Raw genomic sequence first — 22430 nt, forward strand, 5'->3', positions numbered from 1 at the left:
AATTTCATACTGAGGTCTTTAGCATAGTACAAGAGAACAGTAACTCAAGACTAATCCTTAGCTGACCATAAAATTTCATTTGCAATGGTCTACAAATGAACTTTCGCTTCATTATTATTGCAGAACTCTGTACGTCAACCACAAAGATACTCACCACAAGAGTCTTGCATCAGCAGTAAGTCCAGCAATTGAGATACCAATATGGTTGTCAACGTACAGGATTTTTTTCTGATGAGCTGCCAGCTCAGACTGTGCTCTCTGTGCATGAAAAGAAAAAGCTACATGACAGACTGAACAGTCTGCCAGTCACTGTGAAGAAATCCACTAACGTTTATGGCAAGAACTGAATATGATCATGAAAAAAAAAAATAAATAAAAGCTATAAACTTGTAACAGAAAACAAGAAAAATCTAATTCTACTTCAGTAGGAGACTGTCAGAAAGAAAGAAAAAGAAAAGAGAAAGAAAGAATGGACACTCAAGTTTTGTGAGAGAAAAATAGTTTTACTACTTAATAACTAAAGAAAAGAACAGAGGACCAATTAGCTTTTAAAGTGAAAATCTTTCACCGATTTCCTTCACTTCACCAATTTGTGAAGACCTGCTCAGCATAGGTACTATAAATATTTATATTCTACCTTGATGTTCAAGCATAAGGAAACTGGGATTACATATTACATTATATACAGCATAAAAGTTCAGACTGGACAAAACTAATTTGCCAAGCCAAAACTACTCTGCTAACATTGCTGTCCCCAGAACACAGTTTTAAAGTTACCTTTAGAGCAACCAGAACAGCATGCGTTTTTGATTTCAGCCCCACGGTAGCTGAGCCTTGTTTCACAGCTTCCATGGCATATTCTATTTGATGAATTCGCCCCTACAGAATAAAATCAATATACTGTCAGTATAAAATTAATCCTCTATATCAATTTTCAATAGTTTTTGATTTACAGATCTTTGATTCCCCTGCCAAACAGATACACAGACTACATAAGACAATTTAAACCTACAAGCAATAGACCTCTTTGATTACCTTTTGCAAACTCTTCACCATTAACCCACATAACTCTGGCTATCTCTAAGCCACTCACTACTGTATATAAAGAAAGGTAGAAAACTAAAAAGAAAGGGTGAATCCAAGCATTATCAGAACCGTGAGACTTTGTCACTGTCTTCAGTGGAACCAGTATCTAACCCAATGCAATTCAAAAATGGAACTTCTAGCTGGACTCTAACTTTTATTCTAGTTTCCTAAAGAAATGAATCTTATGCAATGTGTCTCACCATCCATTCCCTAATAACTTCTGAACCCATTAGTCAACTGCAGTAAAGTCTGAAAGAGGAGTAGAGGTCTCAAAGACAATTAAGATCCCACAGGATCTATAGAAGTCAGGAGCTTTGCAGGAGAAAGACATCCTTTTAATGTTGCCACTGAGGGCAATGCAGCTAAGTTGCTACACTCTGGTTGGCCAGCTTATGCCAAATAAAACCCGTTGTGATGTTGTATTGAAATATAGCACACAGCTGGAGCTATTAGAGTGGGCATGTGCTGAGGATAATCTACAGGAAATCACCTTGCATTAGTTCCACTGTTTTGTTTTTTTTCCTGGTAAAGGATTTTTGATGTGGTTTATCTGGAGAAATAGAAAATCCGCTAGATGTTTAACATACCCTTATGTTCCATTTTATCCACTAAGATAATAATGGAATTTCAATAATACTGAACATTTCCTCTCCAAGAGCAGTATGGAATCACTATGACCTGTCCAACATGTATTTATCAATTTTCATGAATGACTTGCAAGGCTGCAAAAAAAATGTGAAGCCCTTTCTAGCCTTTAATCTTGCATCTCCTTTTCCTTAAAGGATATTGGAAAACATCCACCAGTAAAATATGATTATTCTTTGCTCCTGTATTAAGAAAGCCAAAAGAATTACTAGGGTAGCATATAACTGCCTCTGCAGCCCAGCCATACTGCATCTACAGGAAGGTGTGGAGAAGTAATTGCAACACAGTAACAATTTTAAATGTCTTTTACAAAAAGTCATTAGCACTTTTCATATTTTCAAGGCCATTTCTGAAAAAGTTTAGAAATTAAATGTTATTGATGACTTTTTAATATCATTTAAAAGTCTCAGTAGAATGTTATAGTTTTTAAAATAATTTTTATAGCAGATTGCTAAGAAATTCAAAATTTAAGTCTCTGATACAGCATTTGCCAGAGAAACACAATCATTTAAAAGGATGAGATGTGGATGCAGGGTTGCACTCCTGGATACTGAGTTCTGCCTTCTAATTTTGCAGATACTAAACAGACATAAGTAACAAAGCTTTAATATAATTTAATTTTGTAAAAAATACCTGATATCTACAAATTTCAAAATCAAACTTTAAAACTGAAGACTAGAAAAGATAACGCCCATCATGTTTGTGCTTCTCTGGCAAGCTCCATATCCATGCCACTGAAGTTTATAAAGATGAATGCATATGACTGGAATTAGAAGGAACAACAAATCTAAGGTTCCTTCTGCATCCATTAAAGAGCTTAAAAAGCAGCAAAATTTATAAGACATAGCCATAGCAATGGAATACAACCAAGTGGAACACACTTTTGCTATGTAAAGAAATGTCTTAACAGCATGACAGAAATTAACACCACAAAATATTTGTTTTGAGGATTGCAGAAACAAAACTTAAGAATTTTATTAAACATTTCAGCCTGCATGCCATGCAAGAGACTTGGGAATGCCTGGGGAGAAACAGAAACTGCCTGGCTTCCCCTTTTACAGTCTCAGACTATGACCAGCTTCACCTGAACCTTTAAAGGAGTATTTCGTATCTCTGCCTATATGGAACAGCCTGTGATCGCATACAGATTTATTTATGCAACACTTAGGGCTCATTATTACTTTTGGTGTGTTTTCAAGCTTATTTTGCAAGGAGTAAAAACGGTAATACAGACTGCCCTAAGGAATATTCAAGTTACATATTGAACATATTGATTATATATATATTTTTTATAAAATGTACACAATTTAATTTATATTCATTTCAACTTGTAACATTCCCTGAAGTGTAGAGATTTCTCAGTAAATGTCTGTACTGAACTATTTCAAATGCACATCTCATTAATTGGAAGTTGCTGCATCATCACCATCTTCTTAAATGTTAAAATGTAAATTTCAAAGTCTTCATCATCCTTTTGAGATAAATGGGTATATTTCTCAAAGCAGCTCAACGTTGTCTACGGCTATCATGCTAATAACTAAAGAACGTTCAAATATTCAAGGTGGTCGTAAGGCACAATGGAAAGTATGAAACAGGCTCTGTTTCAATGTATATCAAAAATGTATCTTTCAAACAGTAATACTATATGATGAAGACTTTCAATAGTAATACAGAAACAAAAACTAATGATATATTAACTTTATATTAATATGATGTTATATTTACAATTATTTTATTTTTACTTTTCCTAAGTCTAGAAATGAGTCAATTTTCAAGATGCATTAATTTTCCACAAAAATCCTATCTTAGAGTACAGCATCAAAAGAAGAAACAATATTAAACACCTGAACTGATCAAGATACTTGCTTTTAAATTTTTATAACATTTATTCTGAACTCAATAAAACCTTTGCAAGTTTCAGAAGAATACACAATGTGAAAGTGATTCACAGGTGATAAATTCCCAATTTCAGTGCAAATCTCAAAATAATCTTAAGTACAGAGATACTGTGAAGGCCCTGTAACATTTCACAACATGGAAAGCTAAAGAGATACACAGCTGCTATACACTACATCACTGAAGCACAATATATGTTGCATTACAAAATGATACAGTGTTTAACTCTTTGCATGTTCCAGCTCTGTGTTACACTTATAAGCTTTATATATAAAATTTAACAGAAACATTTGTGAGCAAGTCAGTTTATAAAATTAACGTTTGTGAATTCATATTACAAAAATCAGTATTTCAAACTCCATGCTTCAGATTACCATGTGGGTACAGGTATTGTCATTCAACTGAAGGCTTGCTAAGCAATGAAAATTGCTGGTGTAAAATGAGAAACAGTTCCTGTTTTGACTTACTTAAGTAAACACTCTCCTTTAAGCACTAAGTAAAAAATTAGATACTATTCTCATTTTACAGACCTGTAATAACAAATTGGTAATATATCAAAAAAGAATGAAACTGAGTTTGAACCTCCCAAACATTAGGCTACTGCTAAATCATTCCCTCTTTTGTAGGCTCACCAATGTTAGAAAGGAGCTATTTAGTCTACAATTGTGAATAATTTTCCTGTAATTAATTTTCATTAAGAGCTTTACCATATTTAAATTATTATTTTGCTGTGAACAAAAATTATATGCAATACTTAGTGTATATACCCACATGCATGTTAGAAGAACATACAGAAAACAGCTCCCTTAAATACTGTGAAAAGCAGAAATTACAGTGTAACAGGGTTCATCTAAGCATCATTCACATGCATGCACCAGAAGTAAAAGTTTTATAAGCCCACAGCCAAGTTATCTAAACTTTATTCAGATCCTTGTGCTTAAGGCTTTCTAGGAACCTAGAACCTACACGAAAAAAAAAAAAAAGGACTGGAATAAATTTTAAGCATCTGAATGCAACCTATGCTATTGCAATACTACTGCTGCAAAAAAAAAAAAGAAAGAAAAAAGAAAAGAACAGAAAAAAGAAACGGGGGAAAAACAAAACGCACAAAAAACAAACCAGCAAAGCTTAGAAAAGGTTTTACCTGAGGGCTCCAAACCGTGACGTCGTTGTCATACTGGTTGCGGAACTAAAACGAACAAAATAAATCCGTTAGTAATGGCGAACAGGCAGGCGGAAAGCGCTTTCCCCAGTTAAACCCCGGCCGTTTTCTCCGCGGAGCCGTTTCAGCGAGGTACCTGCTCCCGCGTCTGCCACGACCCCTTGACCAGAGCAGCCGTCGCTCACGGCAGAGGTGAGAGCTCACGTTCAACTAACGGCCTCGCCGCCCCCCACCCCCGGCCGGGGGTTTTGGGCCTCGGGCCGCCCCGGCCCGGCCCGGGAAGTGCTTACTCACGGCCCGCCCCCGCCGCGCGCCCCGCTCCGGTCCGCGGCCCGGCTGCCGGGCGGAAGGGAGCGGCGGAGACGGCGGCGGGGGCGATGCCGGGGCCCCCCCCGGCGCGGCCCGGCCCGGCGCCTCTCACCCACCATCTTTCCTCGCCGACCCCGGTGCGAGCTCCCGGCCGCCGAGCTGCGGGACTCCGGCAGCGACGCGTCTGGGCTGGGCGCGCTAAGGCGTCGCTAGTCGCCCCTCGAGTCGTCGATCGAGCAGCGCGGCATGAGTGAGACGCATGCGCGGTCGATCGCCGCCCCTCCCGGCGGCGCATGCGCGGTCGATCACCGCCCCCTGGCGCCGGACGTCGCGGTGGGGAGGGCGAGCGGCGCGGAGGGGGGCCGCTTCCAGCCGGGGGATAACGGCGCGGGTGTCCTCACGGGAAGCGGCTGCTCGCAGCTTCATCAGCCTTGAAAAAGCCCCAGCAGTTTAAGACCCTGAAGATAAAGGCATTGAAATAAAATATTACATAGTTGTAATATATATTTGTGAATTATCTTGTTTTTGTCACATGTCCCCTGTGCTTTAGGAAAACTCATCATTAACACCCGTGTTTCATATTCACAGGATATGAAGAGAGCATGAGAACAAGCGGTTTCTTACAGTCATTGCTTTAGCTTACAGGAGAATCTTAGCTACAGGTAGCAGTACGTACAGATAAACTCGATTACAGTTATTCCTTAAAGGACTCTATTAAATACTACCAACACCACAAAGGCTACCTCTAAAGCAGCTGGGAGAATCTGCTCGCTGAATCCTAGGTTTGTACACACAGATGCAGGCACTCAGAAAGATGGGTATAGCCATCAGTGTTAGGTTTGCATTGGTTTTCCATCACTACAATCTTCCCCTCTAAGGCAAAATACATTGCTGCTCAGAAAGGCATCTGCCTTTAGCATGAACATATTTAGCACCTAGCACACAGAAAAAGTAGGAGAAGAAAGGCCTTGATCACAGGCTGTACCCTAAGTATTATTGCTCTACAAATATTAAACACTGGTGTTACTTTCTTTTATTGGACAACATTCCTTCTTCTGAGACACTGTGTGTCTCTGCCTTTTTTTTTTTTTTTTGGTAACATGGCCAACTCAGGCCTTGTCTCTTTGCCCCAGAACTAATTGGTAACTTTTGTATTAGTATTTGGCTTGTTTTTCAAATTTGCTGTCACTAGAAATAAGACACTGATGTGCCAACCATAATAATTTTCTTATCAAGATAAGAGTTTTCAGGCGAGCAAAATTCAAAAGAAAGAAGATAGGGAAAAGATCTACAGGTAGAAGGGAAACAGAGCAATAGAGGAGCTAAAAGGGAGGTTGGAAGAAGTAAGAGCTATGTACCAGGACACCGAAACAAAACAGAAGCCAAATGTTACACATCTGAAGACAGAGTGTAAACTTCCAAGTCAGATTATTCAGGCGCTCAGAAAAATTCAATCCTGTGTAGACAGCGAGTGTACAAATTACACATCTTGCTTCAGGACACTAAAGAGTCCACTCCTGCTTGTTCTAAAATCCCTACAAGCAGGTTTTAAAGTTATATTTTAGCTATAGTTCTTTTATCCCATCTTATCTTTACAAAGTATTGTGCTTCCCAAACTAGTTAAGTTTTCATACACTGTCCCAGCTAACAAAAATTAAAAGCTGAAGTAGTAAAGGGTAAAAACCGAATAAAGACAGTTTGGTAGGAGTAAAACAGCAGCCACTGTTAATCAGATGTAGCAGACTGGAAATCCTCTTATATTTGTCTTGAAAACAAGGGAACAGGAAGTCTCAGAAATTATATAACAGCTAAATGAGAAGCACTGTTAGGAATTATATTAGACAATATTGCTATGTCTTTCTTAATTATAGCTAAGATGTGATTAAATTTCTAAATGGTCCTTTGCCCTCAAACATAGAAAACTAAAAGTCTGTAATAGAGAACAGAATTGCTTACTAGATCTCTTATTTTGGAAAATTAAATTTTTTTTATCTAGAGTTGATAAGTGAGTCAAAAATAACTATGAGAACTCATTTATAAAATTGCATGACTTAAGTATGAGGACAAAAGAATCAAATAATATTATATTCATGTTTTATTTTTTTAAAACAAGTATCCAACTGCTGAAATCACGCAGTCATTCAAATCAAACTAGTATTTCATCACCTCTTGATTATTGCAGGACAGATAAAATTCTCCAACGATAAAATGTATTCTCTTGTACAAGTCTTTTTTCTTGTAGAAGGCTACAGAATTGTCTAGAAAAAAATACACAGACTGATTTAAATTGATCTGACTTGTTATTTTTAAGCTTTGTGATTAATGAAAATTCATTTGATATGAAATGACTTCCTTTCTTCAACACTGATGTGCATTGAAACAGGATATATAAACATTTTATTAAGTGGGCTGAGTAGCTTTCAAGTTTTGCTGAACTTCCAGTAAATACTCCTGTAGTCTCTGCTATAATGCCATTTTGTAATAACTTCCTACAGCAATAAGTGACTCCATAAAGGTCTGTTTACCCCACCTACACTAACAGAACAATAGAGACAGATATTTCCTCTCTGTTGGCAAAAGTATATTAGTTTTGACAGAATGCTAAACTATGCCAAGATTCTCTATTGTTCTGTTTATATACTGATAAGCACAGGAAGTAATGTTTGAAACCACATTATTGGTGATAAAAAGGCAGGATTTTAAAAACCTAACAGTACAAATTAAATAAAAGCAATAGAAATTAAGGACTTTTGGAAATTATTTGAACTGTTGTATAGGCTTATTAAATTACAAGTTAAGTATTTTGTTAAGTAATATTTTTTGTTATACATGGATGGAGAATTACATTCAAAGCTAAACCAAAAAGATTTTTTTCTGAAAATTTCTTCTAAAGCAAACTGATTCAGGTAATGTGATAGCAAAAAGGATTGCAGGTAAGCTACTTACTCACCTTTACATACAAGCTATAGAAAGTACATTGAAGCAGACACTGGATGGAGTTCCAGCTAATCTCCAATGCTTCAGATAGTTTAACTGTTCACTTTATTCCCAAAGCAGCAAAACAAGAGAATATTAGAGGCAGGGATAATCTCCAGAAACCAGGAAATGCTTACAGTAGAAGGAAGTCATTCACTTCCTTCTGAATGCTCCTGTACATCCTTTAGGCTCAGCCTGAGCAGAGGTATACGAAGGTAAAGCCAATGGTTATGCGCTGTATTTCTGATATCACATTTTAGCGCATTGGTTTTAAGAAGTATCCTACATATTCTCCATTGATGCACTTGAAACTAGAATACAATATTTAAATACAAAATGAGAGGAAAGAGGAACAAACAAGGCCAAACCAAATAGCTCCTTTTAAGATAACAAGGGCATCAAATTAGAAAGGAAGCATTTTACATATATTTTGCCCAAATGTGGCAAATAATTATTGATGTTAATGATAAGCCCATATGTTATTTAGAAGGTATTTGTTTCTAAGTCACCCAAAGTTGTTAGAGAATTTGAACAAAGGCCTTAAATTAGGGTGTCAGTAAAATTTACGTGATGTTTAAGCCTTGTGTGTACCTCTGCACCTGAGAAAATTTCGCCCTTGATATATTTAATGGTGTGAAGTGATATGTGTGAAATGATCTGATAGTTTTAGACAGCTTCATAGTAGATAGAAATCCACATAATAAAAGGCAACAGTAACACAGGCACAGTTGATAGACGCAGCAGAAAAAAGTGTTGAACAACCATGAAGATTAAACTGTTGTTTACCATGTTATAAAACACATTGATGAGGCAATATGGGACACAACTTCACAGATTTTGTCACTACTGTATCTGATCTACTGTTAAATGTCACCAAATCTATCACAGTTGGCCACTTCACAGGTATTAATTTTATAATACTAATAAATTGCATCAAAGAAGGTTTCTGCGATTAACTACTACAGTTGTAACACTGGTATTTAAGAAATGCTTGTGTAGTTCTGTGTAAGATTTATATTAAAAGAAAAAGATGATTAAATAAGTACAAATTTAATTATGGAAGCAGAAAAAGGTGAATGGCAAACTCGGCAATCAGCATATTACATAGAAAAATCACAGTACAAAAAACTACAGGACAGAAAGGTAAAACTAAAACTATCCTCACATTTAAATAATCTTAGAAAAGATCTGCTTTAGGAGAAAATAGTATTTTCTCACTGTTAGTATCACACTTGGCAACCTGATAATCAGGATTATTTCAGAGACATGAATATACAATTAATAGCTCTGAAAACATATGTTCAGTACTCAGCAATGGCCAAATCAAATATTAGGTATTATTAGGAAAGAGAACTATATAAATCCATGCTGCTCCTGCAACCGCTCAGGCTTGAATACTGTGCAATTCTTGTCTCCCACCTTAAAACTGTATGGCAATACTGAAGCAAGTATTGGGAAAAATGAAGAATGATTAAAATAGCTTCTTATGAAGAATGACTTAAAAGATTAGGAGTCTTCTGTCTAAATAACAAATCAAAGGGAGTGATGAACATCTATCAAAGGACAACTCGCACAGTGATGCTGAATGGATTTGTTTCTTCTCTGTCCCCCAGTACTGGTATCTGATGTCATTACAGACAGCAAGAAAATGGCAGGTTCAAAGAAAGACAAGGAGGTACTTCCTCACACATTTCCTGAGCTGTGAAAACCCTTGCAACAAAATATTGTGGTCATTTGAACATGGATTCAAAAAGCAACTGGACAAATTCATTCTCTTGACAATGTGAACAGTTTATATTTGCATAAATGCAGGTAATAAATTTACTTTTTCATTAATGGGTATTTTAGAATGTGTAAAGCATACTTACTTGTAAGCATTTGTGTAGGGCATTGGTCATATTTGATTTGATTGACAAGTACATGAGTACTTGTCCTTAGAATCATTTAAAGATGCTTTTAAAAGTTTTCACAAAGAAAAAAAAATTGTATTTAGTACTGTAAATAGGAAAAACAATTTTTCTCCATAAATGATGCCAAACTGCTTTCCTATTCTTTTGCAAGTACCCACGGACATAATTTCTTTCCCTTCATTCACTTTACCAAAGACATCTTAAACATTTTTTAAATTACTGACCAGTTAAAAAACCCTTAATATTTTGTCATGAGAAATGTTAACTACAAAAAATTTCCAAGTCTATTCCTTATTTTTGAAGTCCATAGCTTTTGTGGACTGACATCATCATTTGTCTTTTTCAGGGCAGCCCCTTCAGGGCAACTAACCTTGTTTGATCAAAGCTGGCTGAGAAAGATCAGGCAATGCTGAAAACAGGCTAAAAGAATCCATGTAGAAGAGAAGAGCAGAAAGGAGCCTAGTTCTTTCTGTCTTATCCTGGAACAAAAAAGGGGCACAAAGTTCAAACATTCAACCTATTGTAGCATATGTTGGTCTGTAAAATAGTTTTGATTTATGTTCAAATAAAACCATCAAAAATCTATTTAGAGAGAAATTCATACACCTATTATTGCTAGTTCTTTCTTGGTCCTGAAATTTATTTCTTCATTCTGAATGAGGAAGGGTTTCTGTATAAGATACATTAATTGTACATTGATTGTAAAAGAAAAATATATTTTGAGCTATAATTTGCTTACTAGCCTAGAATGTACCATCAAGCCTTTTAGATAGTACTGTCTCTGAATCATCAACAGATACCTGCAGGACTATTATCATTTATGGGAGTATTACGAAATATATTATTGGAGTTTTATGAAAATCTATTAAGCTTTTTATTTCAATGAAAAAGAATGGCTGTTGTTATTTTAAGGGTCTGAACATAAAAAATTGATTTCCGTGTGCATATAGCTGGATAAATTGCTTCAAATATATGAATTGCTCTTGTGATTCAGATTGTCTGAATTATTTTTGCTTGTAATGAGCATAAGTGAATCAAAACCAAAGTGTCATCAAACATTCAGCAGATGATATGTAACAGAGAGACAGACATCTATGAATGATACATGAGATCATGAACGAATGCTATACCAGTTATATTAGTGATGAAATTTTTAGAAATTTCTACCTCTGAAAGAATTAACCATAACTGTCAGCAAAGGTTGGAAATCACAGTTAGTGTGATATGGAGATACAGATAAAGTCTCTGTAATCCATGAGACCATTAATGGATCCTATTTCCTTATGACACAGACATTATTGCCATATTAAAGTAATGGCTAGACAAAGTATTAGCTTCTTATTTATGCATTTATATTCCATAAATATTTTACAATGAGTACTTATACGTAGATCACACAATAAAAGGTTCACAATGTGTTTTCCCCCTTTCTATTACTGCCAAAATTTCTGTCTGAAAAATGGAGATACATTCACACATATAAATTGGCTAGATTCTATTAAGCTAAGTACATACACTTTTTTTTTTAAATTAAAGAAAGAGGACCCTAGGAATGACAACATTCATGGCAAGACACTAAAGATTTCTGTGGCACTTCTCTACAAGCATTTTCAAGCGCTATAGGAATGTTAAACTTGTAATGATCACTTACTATTTAGGCAACAATTTTGGTATTTGTGGCCCCCACTTTTCAAAATGCGACTCAGCCCATTCTTAGCATGTATTCAGTTTTTGATTAGGAAAGACACCAATACAGAATTAACATGCAGGGGAAAAAAAATATCTGAGTAAGCTTTAGTCTTAAAAAAAGGCTTGCTGTCATCAGCCAATTTTTGCTAGTGCTTGCCAAGCTCCTAATTTTGCTACATGGATTTTAGCAGCTCTGCTGTCATGCATATCCCTGTTTTCACAGCACACATTTTATTTGGTACTGCCATCTCTATTGCCTATATTCCAAGACTAACAACAATGGAAGCAGAAATCTGAGCCTGCCCCGACAAACGTAAGATAGCTTCTGGCAGTGTAACGGCCATTGTCTGCAATTGTTCTGACAGATCACTGAGCTCAGACAGTGCATCATACATGCTTAAATTATGAACAAATTCCATTGATGTAAGGATATTTCTAAATCCAGAGTATTTGGCACAGGCCTTGGCTTTTAAGACTAGTGCATGGAAGGATTCAGTGAAGGGCCTGAAGGGCTCTAAATTAATTCCAGACAGCCTTGAAATAACCCTTCCTTGAAACCAACCAGTATCTAAAAATCTCTGCAACACTTATTAGCATATCACTACATAGTCAACACATCTGCACAGCTGTTTTTGATTTTAAGAAGTATATATCAAATAAATTTGTGAACACATATGTAGATTATTAGTCTCATTCACAACAGATTCTGTAGCACCAAAATGTTTTAACTTGTGTTTACCATATAATTAAATGAACAGGAACAACATATCTTCAGACAAAAGATACTACCAGATTGGAAGATTTCATACTGAAATAGGGGAAAGAGTTAAAAAGAAAAAATCAGAAAAAAAATACCTTTGTATTTATGTAGGCCTTTTTCACTATCTTACAGATATTAATAAAAACAGGAAGATACTATTTTGCAGGTTGGAAATTGAGTATGTATCTTAACATTTTGAAAAATGACTCATGATAGAGGATATCAGTTTTTGGTTATGCACCTTGAATTACATTAAGATGATAAAACTTTCAGAAAGTCCTGGGTATCTACTTGTTTCATAGTGAGCAGCCAATATGAATGTTTTTGTATTTGTTTTTAGTATTGTGCAAAATCACATGGGTGAAAATTGCAAAATACACTACTGTCAAACAGAAGTTCCTTTTATTGAAATATCTATTTCACTATTAACTTTATACAAGACTCAGCCAGCATGTTATTTAGATTAGTTTCAGCTAAAGTTGTTGTCTTACCGCTAAAGCACAACATTAACTTAATATGTTTAGGGTCCAAAAGCGCTTATATAAAGTAATACATAGAATATAATACATTTAATAATATAGCATACAAAGTGTGCCCTGATACTGCTTCCTTATCAGTAATTACCAGTCCTCACCCAGCTATACAGCTTTTGCTTTCCTAACATAGCTTACTACTGAAGTGATAGCAATATGTATTTTTAATACTAATCAGCCTCATTATACATTTCTTCAATATATATTGACCCTGAGTTTTAAAGCTGGGTTTCTAAGTTAAAATCTTGACATAATTATCAATGATTTTTTTTTTCGCTGGCTTCAGTGTAGCCACAGTTTTACTAATATTTTCAATATTTTGTTTATATTCTCAGATTTAAATCAAAGGAAAACAGTAAAAATATATTTCATTTCTGTTTTTATTGAAAACGGGTGGGTATGTGTATCTCTACGTTTCACACTATAGCATTTACCTTGTGAATTTAAATGATTAATCTAGATACTGACTATCAGCCTGCAGCAACACATCTGTGAATGGTCTTTTGGTTTTAGCTCAAATCTGATAAGCTACAAAGAAGATAAGACACTAAATAACAAGACTTGACAGAATAACAGCTTTGTTATGCACATTTGTATTTTTACAAAAAGTCTTGAAGTACAAAAATTACAGGTGTAGTATACAAATAAATATGGTAAAATGACAGCAGTACTTCATTGCTTAGGAATGATTTAACTCTCCTATAAAAGACTTCTGAGCATCGATATCAGATTGGCCACATTTCTCAGGTTTCCAGCCAGGGATGAACTCATTATAATATCACTTCTTCAAAGTGAAGTGAATGTGAATTTCATAGAATGTTTCTCAGAACAGGAAATGCCATTTCTTAAGTTGCGTTGCTGCACATAGGCATATCACCATTTTACAATCTATTTTTTAAACAGCTAATAACAGTTTTATATATATATCTAGTTCTGCCTGTAGTTTTCTTTCATACTTCTACTTTCTTCAAGTATACTTCTCTTCAAGATCTCTTTAGCTTTCAAGACCTCTTTAGCTTAAGCAGTGAAGGACCTACGATGAACATTCACAAACATGTTAAAGCCTAAGTACCACTTCTGACCACTCAAATGAGCATCTCTGTGCCCAGAGTAGGTGTTCAGGCAAAGGGTGTCTCAACTGAACATAATATTTTGATATGCAATTAAAAAATTAAAGCCTGAGAACTAATTACATACCTATTCTTTAATCAAACTCATCTCTAAACAGTCACATTGAAATTAAGATTATAGGAAAGAAGAGGATATTTAGCTGAAACTACTCTTTTTGATATGTTGAGTATGTAGGCTCGTTTATGGTGTATTTGTCACCAGGTTGGATAGTTTTTATCCTCAGCAGTATTCATGACAGCACAGATAGACCCTTCTTCCCCATGCAGTGGCAAAAAAAGAGAGCAGTGTTCATTCCTACCTTACAGTCCGAGAATTCCCGAGATGGGTAGATATCTATGAACAGATAATATATCTTGAAGAAAGTTTTTACAAGTGAGTGACTTTTCTCTCCAAATCTGTGTTTATGTTCACATTATACATGACTTCCAGCAGTAAATGAAAAGAACTAATAAAAAAGAGATTGAAGAAGGACATCTGTCTGAGTCTGTTTAACAAAAGACTGCAGAACAACTCTTTTACAGACAGCATTATGTTTCAAAGCTTTTGCAATACTTAACAATTTGTAAAAATATGAATAGAAACCTAGACAGAGATTTGTAGATCTCAGCGACAGAAATGTTCTACAGAAAAAACACTGATATTTCTTGAGACTGAGTAAAATAAGCTCTGGCTGTTGCAAATATATCCACCTTTGTAAAAAGCTTTAACCCCCTATCCAGCAGAACAACCTTAAATCAAAACTACCTGTCCCTTGTATCTCATCAATACAAATGGTCAGTGGGGGAAGGTTCTCTTGAACCCCCTAGTCTGATCAAAGTAAAATAAAATTTATTCCGACATCCAGGGTATGTGCAATGTTGCAGTCCTGGATACATGCTGTTTGGATAAGTACATGTACTATCAAGTTAATACCCTGGTCAAAGTAAAGCTCTGCATTCACCCTAAGAAGGAATTTGGGATGAGTGCTTAGAGTTACTTTAGCTTTAAGGAAGTCAACTAGAAAGTCTGCTTTTACTGAGAATTAAAACAAGATTCACATAGCTAGGGTCTCAAAAGTGTTCAGACAGAAAGCAAACAACTACTACTACTGAATACAGTAGTAGTACTGAAAAACTAGTTTGTCAAGGAGATGAAAAATATTACCAAACCCTTCAAGATACAATTACTGTAGTGTCAGCAAAAACAAAGTAACTATCAGCCTGGAAGTGCAGGGCTGAATTATCTGTCAAATAGATTAAGCTGATAAAGGAACCCAGATCCATCCGGGAAATTGTTTAAAATTCCAGACAATGAGACCAAGGAAAGGAAAACCGACTTTTCTGTGCATCAGGTGGCAAATTAAGTCTACTTGGCCAAATAAATTTGCCTTTCATTTTTTATTCTATTAATCAGGCTGTTTCTCTGAAGGACAAATAAATGTTCTCTAGGCATAAAAAAAAACAAAACAAAAAAAAACAGACTTTAATGTGGGATAGAGGAGTTGAAATCTTGATGTCAAATCTGCCTTACAGTTATCCTTAAGAGATCTTGATATGAAGGCAATGGCTTGGGGCACTGTGCTGAAAGGCCCAATAGATTCTGATATTAGTGCAGATTCTGAAATCAGTGCTACCTGAATCAGCCAATTAGAGTTATCAAGATGATCGTGATTATCTTGTTTTATCTTCCAAACTGCTCTGAAGATTAGAGGAGGAGAACACACGCGTGGTTGAAAGGAATGCATCTGTCTCCCTTAACAGTTGATAGAAAAGGGGTCTAGAAGACATTCTGGTCCTGGAGTAAAAAGGTTAGCATTTCCTATTAATATCCAAGGGAAGAGTCAGTCTTGGTTAACCACATTCTTGAAAAAGAGTTTCTAGAACATTGTCCTGAATTTCCTGCTTGTGATACTATGCTTGAAATGACCTCGTCTGTTTTCCAACATGTTCAAGAACCTGGGCAGACTGGTAGCAGAAATATCTGATGCCTGATATACTATATTGCTCAGGAGGACAGTATAGCTCCAAGATTCTCAAGTCACCCAAGAACAACTTCTAGCTAGGAAAGCAAGCATCTGCTACCAAGACCTTGGAGAATGGGTAATTAGAAGAAATGTCCAATAATAATATTGCCCAGAGTCAGCCACCAAAAGAGTCAGTACTTCTTGGGGCAAAACTTCATTGAAGAACCAGTGGAAGAATAAGCTATTCCCTACCACTTTGGCATGCATTGGATTTTCAAGCTTGCTTTTGGTACGATGTTCCAGCTCACATCCCTTTTTAGTGTATAATGCCTGTTCGGAACAGATGCTAAAGAATCTCTTCCTTTATAATTGTTTTACTCTGGGAACAAAGGAGCCAAGAAAATTGCCAAATAAGGAGGAGGTGAATGAACAGGCTGCCCTCTCTACTGTGTCAAATGAGGCTTGCAGGATCATTCTAGATGACATGACCCTAATTAGTACAAGTGTCAAACTTCTGGCAAAAACCTTGAGGCAGTAATCTGATAAAGGTCACCAGATGGTCAAAGATCTTGTGAATACAGTTTGAGAAGAACACTAAGAAGTTCCAAATGTGGAATTGAACTGGGGCTGTAGAGTCAATTTTTTTTTTTTTTTTTTTTTTTTTAAATGGAGCGCAAGTAGCTTAGGAGTCCTTAGAAAAGTAGCCTTGGAAGGTACTGATGAAGCACCAATGTGTTACCAAGATAAAATCAAGACCCCAGGGAGATCAGTTCCTGAAGCACAAACATACGGCAAGGCTCTCGGGACTACTGGCAATGTCAACAGGAGACAAAGCCTGTGTTAGGCCTCTCTGGAAAACAGGCAGCATGATGCTGCAGGTATGACCAGCCTCTCCAATTGCCACAATGGTCATGGAGCTGGTGCACTCCCGTGGTCTTGCTCAGTAATCAGAGGATGGGGGATTGTCTTTGTCTGGAGTGCATCCATTCTGCTTGAACACAGTTACTTGAATGTTCAGTAAATAAAAAATGACAACTCAGTTCATGGTCAATATTATGCTAGTAGTTACAATAAAATAGGTACGTGCTTTTTATCTAACTTGGAACTGATATAACTGTTCTTTTCCAAATCTAAATAAAATTTGATCATAACAGATTTCCAGGTCTCAAAACACCTTCCAGATTTTTTTTTTCCACACCTCCCCAAACTCTTATGGAGGTTAAACAAGCACAAAAGGAATCAGTATGGAAGAATATAAATGACACTGCAAGTACATGATGCAATAAGAAATCTGTTAATTATGTAAACTTAAACAAAGTTCTTCTCTGATACAATGTTTGAGCTAGGTATATTAAGCATCTGTCATTGCTACCTAGTTCATGCTAATTGAGCATAAGTGCAGAGATATTATAATGTAAACTTCCCGGTTTCATTGACCAGCTCTGGTAAAACCTATTGCTGTATCCAATTCTCTTTCCAGGTCCTTTCCTCAGGTTGTAGTTTGTTAATTCAAACACAAAACCTCCAAAACAACATAAGAACACTACTAAATGCATTCCCTTTGTGTTTACTGGTCAATTATTATTCTTTCATTACAAGAAATATCAAACAGGTGCACAACTGATTGCTTCTACCTCATTACTTTGTACCCAAGTATGTTGGGCACATTTTAACTATAAATAAGCACATAAAAATTGGTCAACTGCAGATAATATTCTTGCATTACCTACAGACTCAGAATTTCTAAAATTTCCATAACGTACCCTCATTTTTGCTTACATAGCCAATTAAGACATGTTTTTAAAAATGGGAGAGAGTTTTTTGATTGATGAATCTTTGCTGTTTGGGTAAGCCTCAAAGTGATTAGCTGTATTTTCCAAAGGCTCCTATTTACTCTTAGTCATAAAGAGTATCACCTGTGAAAAATGAACATCCTGGAAATATTTAAGTACATTTCGTATCCAACTACTCTCCCTCCTCTTACTGCCACATAATTCCTAAAGGTAGTAAGCACTAGTTTTGAGCACAAGACAGTTAAACTTACTGGTCAAGTGACATATCTGTTCCTTTATCCTGTCAAACTGCTGAGTCTGCTTTACCTACTTTTATTTGTCTTTGACAAGTAGATACAATCCGTCAATGTTTGGAAATAATCATGTTGTACCATTATAAGACAAGAGTAGACAAAAACAGCACAACCCATCAGTGACAAAAGCATTTCAAGTCTTTGTTTGGTGTGCAGTTTCTGATATGGTAAATTCAGGCTCTAAGTTACCTTAAGCCCAAAGTAAGCAATCGGTATGCTGCTTCCAATAAGCTGTGAATGATGAAAGAGAGTGGAAGCTTCGGTTAAAGTGCTAAGAGCAGGTTAATAAATTATCACAATTGTAGACAATACTGATTAATCCAATAGAAACATTTTAGCATTTATATAGAGGAAGAGAAGTAGCTTTTAGCTAAGTATGTAGATTTAAAAATAAATAGGCAAGGTTACTGAGAAATCAGAGTACTTTCACTGCATGTCATAACTTCATGGACAATTTGTAAGGCCCAGGTTATGTATGATGAACAACTTGGTCTTTACAAATATTAAAAAAAAAATTAACCTCAGAAATACTGGCGCAGTGCTTAGGTTTCAGAGGACAGATATTAAACAGAAATTTATCGTTTTAAACCAGACAATTTCTGTCTCCAACACACAATTTATTCCTGCCTGGTTTTTACACAGCTGAATTCCTTCTGTGGTTAGAAGGACAAAAGACTTCCACATAAATGAGAGAATTATCTTAACTGCATAACCTGGCTATTTTTTAATCTCATGTTCAATATCCAAAAAAAGTTACTAAGTCATCCTTACAAGATTGTTACATTTCTCCTCCTTTTATGAGAAAAATATTGCATTTACATGTTATTTCCGGAGATTCATTTACATAGATTCTTCTACTAGACTAACATTATTTTGAATACTAAAAATCAGATTAATTTCCAAATATTTTAAAATTCAAGATGATATAAGAAAATTTATGCTAATCTCTGAATGTTTAGTATTCCAGATACTATCATTTTTAGTATTCAAGACATAAGATACTGTACATATTTCCACAAAGTAATTATCAAGTCACTATGATCCAGATCTCTGCAGCCTAATACTTCAAGTCAAAGATTACATTTTTATTTAATTATGAACAAAATAGTGAATATGTTTACTATTTTCTTGCAGGCCCAAGCTTTTACTTAATGCCCTCTTACGGTAAGTATAGTGTATGATGAGCATATGACTATATTAAGGACTATAAGAGTTTTATACATGTAGCTGAATGAAATATGACCAAACAAAATAGTTGAGTCTATAGTCAAGCATGTGCTGAAACACAGGCCAGACTGAGAGGTATAACTCAGCACAGTTTCTTTACTAAGTTGTTTTATGCCTGCTGACAATCTAATATAATTTTAGGTACTTAACTGAATTCAAATTAATGTTAATTAATAAGGACCTGTCTTCATGATTTAGGGTGAATAAAATGGATATCTGAAAGACACAGGAAACAAGAGAAGCTGATTGAATAATTCAGCTCACTTTCCTTCTTGCTCCAATAAATGACCCGACTTGGATTGATTTTGATCTTTATGAGAATATATTTATGAATCTGATACTCATGTGTTAAGTCAGACTTCTTTGGAAAACTGACCCAGCTAGCTAGTTAGCTTAAATCTTTAGCACTATTAATGAGCAGATTCCATAAAATGCCTCTGTTTAGATTCAAGACAGAAATTTCAATTAACAAGTTAAGGAATGAATCACCACAGAAATATTACTAGGCATTCCTAGGTTTAATGCTATTTCATTGGAATGGTAGATTTTATAATAAAAGACAATTCAGCATAACAAAAAATAAATTTTTATAGAGAGATAATATATATAAAGAAAGTCACCTACTTTGTGTTTTTTATTACTCTTCAATTTTGCTCATATCATAAGATGACAAATTGTACTTGAATAATCAGTTTTTAAAAAGTGACATTTGGCAAAAATTTCATAGCTGACAAATTCCTGCATTTTTTATTATCAAAACATTATGTTATCCCACTGTTCTCCAGATAAGCTCATGTAAAAGAGCAGCATCATGTATAATTATGTAGTTTTCTAGTATCTTAAAGATAGAATTTTGATAGCTGTTTCTTGAACTTTGATATCCCATTCACATTATTTTCATTTACAAAATGAGTATCCAGATTCACTGGTAGCTTGGAAAAAAATTCAGCCAACAACTTATATTGATTTAGATCTTCTGAACAACTTCTGAAAAAATCTAAAAAAAATTTTATGTAAGTTATACATTATATATTGTATAGAAATTATGTTTTTAAAAGTTAGGCAATTCCATTAAAACTTTTCATAAAGCTAATATGAAGTGTTAGACTGTTAATGTGATTTGAAGGAATATATGGGTTATACATGGCCTGTGTTGTCAGGGCATCAGCATCAATGGATTCTGCCTATGAAAAGTTGCAAATCATTGTTTATTGACCATTTCACCTTTAAACTGGGAACTGGGGTATGACCAAAGTATATTTCAGCTGTAGTGGTGCACATCATGACCTGGTTATTTGGGGATGCATGTGTTGGTCAATTCGAGAATTGTTCAAGTTTGTTCAGATTCGGGGGGGCTGACTGCTAAGATTTACAAAAGAAAGTAGTAGAAGTATTTTGGATACAGTACCAGAAGCAAGCTTGCTTCTTCTCTTAATAAAAATCAAAAATAGAGGCACCAGAAAAAAACTTTTGAGGCTAGATAAAGCTTTGTGTCCTTCTAGTTTCTTAAGAGTTAGAGTTTAATTAGGTTGTAAAATATTTCTGCTACACACTGACTTTTCCTCAAGTCAGTCAATACTGAGCTACAGTTTGAAGTCTGTCATTGCATTGATGTTGTCTCTGATATTTCCTGACTCAGGTAGCGTGAAAGCTCATCTAATAATGGTACGTCGCACCATCTCCAGATTTCTAGTGCTCTCACCCATGCTTTTTAAACTGACAAGTACTATATCCACTAGAGACATCTTATCATACAAGGAACATTCTTTTTTATTATGGCTTTCCTTCCAGTTTTCTTTGTCATGTGCTTCTTTTGGCAAATCAAATGAAAAGATGTAATTTGCTGTAACTTGGTATTTTCTGTCATATAACAAAGATTATCATTTTGTGACTTACTGTTTGTTACTTACCTTTGAAACCAAGTGCTTTGCTTACTAAGGAATGCAATTGGACTTGTCTCTCTTTTCCACCCTTAAACATGCCAAATATATCAACATCCCCTCCTGCAGGTGTAGTGACATCATGCACAGTAAATACACTTCTACAAGAAGACTCTTTTCCTTGTATTTTCTGGGGCAAGGGAGGTCTTCACTTAATAGATACATCTCAGTATCCTAAAGTCACTTGCTTCCATTACGTCTCGCTGCCTATGAGCCACTGCAGATCCATCTCTAAAGAGAGCTCAAGACAAATATCCTAGTAGTGGTATCAGCCCCATAACAGCTATTCTACGATCCTCCTGCTTTAAAAGGATAGCACATTACACACAGATAAATTTGAGATCATCCAGACAGTGCCAATTACAGTATGAATATCATCTAGGCAACTGATAGACCATGGAAAGGTAAATTAGCACAAACTGAACACATTCTTGTATTTAGGCATGCTTGAACCTCTAGTTGCAAGTGCTCAGTAATGTGGGGCAGCCACAACATTTGCCTCAGGACAAATGTATAATGATAATACATAATACTGGCATTTCTCCAAGTATTCATTCAATTTTGGTTAAGCCTTCTGTTTTCACCAAGTGAGCTACACTTGCATGTGTGTATGTGTGTTTGTTTGGAGGTGTACTATTTCTTTTGTTTTCTTCACTAAATGATTATGATTGTAATAATGCAATTTATTTATTCAAACAACTGATGTAAAACTGATATCAAAGTCAGAGGTACACATAAGCTGTTTACTGCCTGCACAACCTTAACTGTCTTTATATTAATTTACTAATTTCTCAAAGGAACTGTAATATTTAAAGACAAAGTAATGAAACACATCTTAATCAATGACATATATCTACACTTTCACAAAGCTTTTCAAAACTATATTTACAGTACAGTAGGAATTCATCCAAATGTATTGTTTACCTGCAATTTACAAAATGTATGGCAACAGTCTGATCCACCTATCTATTACAGCCTATAGACATTAACTTCCTCATGGATACAAACAAAAGAAAAACAAATATGCAATGACTTATTAGCTTCAACACAAAATATATCCTGTGTTCCCACCCTTTTATCCACACTCTACACTATACCAGTAGTCAGGTAGTAGAAACCTGTTCCTAGAACAATGCAT

At 35.5% G+C, this 22430-nt stretch overlaps 1 protein-coding gene and 1 long non-coding RNA gene across 3 annotated transcripts in view; one reads left to right on the forward strand and one right to left on the reverse strand.

Moving 5' to 3' along the window:
- The window catches only part of PSMA1 (proteasome subunit alpha 1), a 10833-nt gene extending 5507 nt beyond the window's left edge, over nt 1-5326 (reverse strand). Inside the window, exons 1-4 of one of the 2 annotated variants that reach the window (XM_026070341.1) lie at nt 5215-5326; nt 4772-4816; nt 778-879; nt 155-258 (exon numbers count right to left, since the gene is read on the reverse strand). In XM_026070341.1, coding sequence (XP_025926126.1) covers nt 155-258; nt 778-879; nt 4772-4816; nt 5215-5217 — 254 coding nt within the window. In that variant the 5' untranslated portion in view covers nt 5218-5326. Of the gene's footprint in view, nt 1-154; nt 259-777; nt 880-4771; nt 4817-4925; nt 5022-5214 lie in introns of those variants that run through there. The other variant, XM_026070351.1, reaches the window with a different exon arrangement.
- Nucleotides 4902-11268, forward strand: LOC112968296. Its single transcript, XR_003254323.1, has 3 exons — nt 4902-4981; nt 9688-9886; nt 10331-11268. It is a non-coding gene; the product is annotated as an uncharacterized LOC112968296 (long non-coding RNA).
- The last annotated feature ends 11162 nt before the right edge of the window (nt 11269-22430 follow it).

Source organism: Apteryx rowi, unplaced genomic scaffold (genome assembly GCF_003343035.1).
Source record: "Apteryx rowi isolate R43461 unplaced genomic scaffold, aptRow1 scaffold_107, whole genome shotgun sequence".
In the NCBI taxonomy this organism is placed as follows: domain Eukaryota; kingdom Metazoa; phylum Chordata; class Aves; order Apterygiformes; family Apterygidae; genus Apteryx; species Apteryx rowi.